The sequence below is a fragment of the Gossypium arboreum genome, chromosome 7, assembly GCF_025698485.1.
Source record: "Gossypium arboreum isolate Shixiya-1 chromosome 7, ASM2569848v2, whole genome shotgun sequence".
Lineage (NCBI taxonomy): Eukaryota > Viridiplantae > Streptophyta > Magnoliopsida > Malvales > Malvaceae > Gossypium > Gossypium arboreum.
This window is the reverse complement of record NC_069076.1, coordinates 89,506,561-89,509,721: the sequence shown is the minus strand read 5'-3', so window position 1 is coordinate 89,509,721 and position 3,161 is coordinate 89,506,561. Positions and strand designations below refer to the sequence as shown.

The following is a 3,161-nucleotide window of genomic DNA, read 5'->3' as shown; positions in this document are numbered from 1 at the left end:
GAACAATGTAAAGTTTAAGAAAATTTCCTCTAAAGTTGTTCTTCTCAACAACAGCTTCTTCTCCAAAATCTTAAATTCAAACAGTTTAATTTTTAAGGCTCAGGCAACTTCCTTTTAAAAGGGTTCTCTACTTTAATGATTAATGGATTTCAAAATAGGGGAACAATGAGCTGTGTACAGTTGTACCACTGCTTAACACATGGCGAAGTGTATGTTACAAGTTAAAACCAGGTGTATATAATAGCTTTTCCTTATGTAAACTCTCATCTCGTAAAAATCAGGTTCTAAAAGAAGTTACTTTATAACTCTTCTTTGAACTAAGCGGGGGACAAATTGTTATGATACTCTCTATTACCGACCTGTTACTCGAGTACCCGATTGGATCCTAACCAGTACTCTATACGATTTGCACTTTGGGTTCGCATGTAAGGTGCTCACACCTTCTTTGATGAGACTGTATGATGTGGGTTTGCACCATCATAAAGATGAACCCAAATCATGTAAACATATGTTAACCCTAGAGTAAGGTACATGTCAACATGCATGAGAACCTATCTACAATATCACATCCACGAACAGAAACTATATTATATAAATACACAATTTAACCCATCTGAAGAGGACACTCTCTAAAAACTACTCTAACAATAGTTTTCCATATTTATATTTTGTTTGGAAAATAAAAACTAGTAAATTAATGAAAATTAAAATAAATTTTTATGATTCTTTTAATTATATTTTTATAAAAATGTATTTCACAAATTAAACAATTTTACTTCTTTATTTTCTTCTAATTTCTCTCTAAATTGAGAGAATTAAAATTAAAATTTCAAGTCTCTTTATTTCCTTCTCTAAAACAAAACATTATCCAAATTTGTTTTAATTCAATGCAAACATACTCTTAATGTAGAATCTATGAACGGTCATTTTCACTATTTACAATGTATGTTAAGTTTCATCATGTGTAATAAACATGTCAAGAAACCAAAAGATTACAGAATCTAATTTATAATTAGAAAATACTTAAATTTGTATTTGGAAAACTATTTCCTTTTCAACTGTGCTTGCTAGACCTATACACTATGATAAGTCAGCAACAAAGTATTGGAAATAAACACGAGGAAATTTTATTTTTAGGGAGAAAAAACTCCAAGAGGAAGGAAGAAAAAATCTTCATTTATTTAAAAAAATTGAATATCGGAATAGCTCATGTTAATTATAATAATTAAGAGGTTTATTACTTTGTCATTAGCTGAAGGCTAGTAGGCAGCCCCTAGAGTTGGGAAGGGCGGCGGCAATGTTGGTTCTTTGTCGGGCCCGGGCGGTAGCGGCTGTGGTTTGCGCACTAAGTTTATTATATTTGACCTTTATTTTAAGAAAAGACATTAAACCCTTAAAATACTACGAACCCCCAAACTTCCCATCATCCATGTATATATAAATAATCAATAAAAAGATTCCTCATTGTCTCCAAAGTTTCTTCTTCATAATCTTTGGAATATGTAAATGGACAAATAACCTTTGCAAAGCATACTGAAAATGGTGGAACATCCAGGGCTTTTTTTGGGATTGTAGTAATGGTTTTTATGAGTAGTTTATTCTTTTAATATTATTAAAAAAACTGGGTCCAACAAGAAATGATTAGGTTGTATATTGGCAAGAAAATGAGCCAAATCCATTGTCATTTTCAATGGTGAAATGAAAATGAAATCCACCCCATTTATTTTTATTTCAATGGCAATTGGCCAACAAAAGAGAAACAAGGCACTGATCATAGACAACACATAATGTAAAATAGTATGCAGGAATAGAGTGGAAACCCACCCAGCAGATTGAAGTCGAGACATGGTGGTATAAGCCCTTTTAACCAGAAATTAAAATGGATCAGGTCTCAGAATTTTTGGTCTGAAGTTTAGGGATAGTGACAGTGAGAACCCCATTCTCCATAGAAGCTTTAACATCATCCATCTTCACATTTTCCGGCAACCTGAACCTCCTGGAGAACTTGCCAATACTCTTCTCGAGGCGGTGCCAGGTGTCGTTCTTGTCTTCCTTCTCAAACATCATCTGGCCGCTGATCTGGAGCACCCTGTCGTCCTCGATCTCCACTTTCACTTCCTCTTTCTTCAGCCCAGGAAGGTCGGCCTTGAACACGTGCGCGTCGTTGGTCTCCTTCCAGTCCACACGTGCGTTGACGAAGCCGGCTTTTTCACGGGAGGGTAGAGGGAAATCCAAGTCCTTGAAAGGGTCCCATATGTTCAAAGAAAAAGGGCCGAAAACGCCGCTGGGGCTGCGTCGGGCGCCGTAGAAGTGAGGAAGCATCGCCATTGCTTTTGAGAAATAACGCTCTGACAAATTGGAACTTAATCGTGTTGGTAAAGATAAAAGAAGAGGGTGATGGGTGAGTATTATATATATATATATAGAAAGACGGGGAGGAAGGATCTAGTAACTTGAGGAATAACAGTTTCAGGATTCAAATGGGAAGAAAACCGTTTTGCAGTTGAAGTCCTAAACATGGATGATTTGCTACAACCAATAATGGGCCAAGATCCTAAAATAAAAATTATTACATGCATGTTGATCACAAGGTTTCTTAACTTAATTAATAAGTGGGTGGAAAAAAGTAGAAATAGACTGTGTTTTTACAAGAAATTGAACTAAGATCGTTATTGGAGGCTTTACCTGTATCTACTCTCAGTTAAGACTTATAATTCTATATTGAGTAACACTATAGAAAACTGAAAATAAAGTTCAGAGTAACATGGCAAGTCTAGCCTGTGAATTCCCCATCTTCACTGTTTCTCATTTTATTATGTATTTTTCCAAAACCATTCAACTTTATCAATATATATTTTAGATATTCTTTTAATTTTTCTTCTCTTATAATCATTAAACTAGTATTTCTTGTCAAAATGCTTTTAAATAAATGAAAAAAGATTAATATTAACATTTGTTAATTTTTCTAGTACAATAATTAGGTTTAAGTCACATTAATAATTAATTAATTTTTTAAAATTTTAAAAATTATAAAATTTTATTATAACTTTTATTATTAAATAAATTTTTCTCCCTCGCTTCCTTTTTGGTTAAATTTCAATTAAATCCATATTATTTTTGAGTTTTCCCACTACTCTTGTTGACAAAAGTCTTCAATATTA

At 33.3% G+C, this 3,161-nt stretch overlaps 1 protein-coding gene across 1 annotated transcript; it reads right to left on the bottom strand.

The window, feature by feature from the left end:
* Window positions 1-1,646: 1,646 nt before the first annotated feature.
* Window positions 1,647-2,801, bottom strand: LOC108483719 (17.6 kDa class I heat shock protein 2-like). Its single transcript, XM_017787281.2, has one exon. It carries the CDS (start codon window positions 2,326-2,328, stop codon window positions 1,885-1,887), a length of 444 nt encoding a protein of 147 aa, XP_017642770.1. The 5' UTR covers window positions 2,329-2,801; the 3' UTR covers window positions 1,647-1,884.
* Window positions 2,802-3,161: the final 360 nt, after the last annotated feature.

What these genes read in the sequence shown, in the direction of transcription:
- LOC108483719 (XM_017787281.2), bottom strand. Translation starts at nt 2,328, where the DNA reads ATGGCGATGCTTCCTCACTTCTACGGCGCCCGACGCAGCCCCAGCGGC.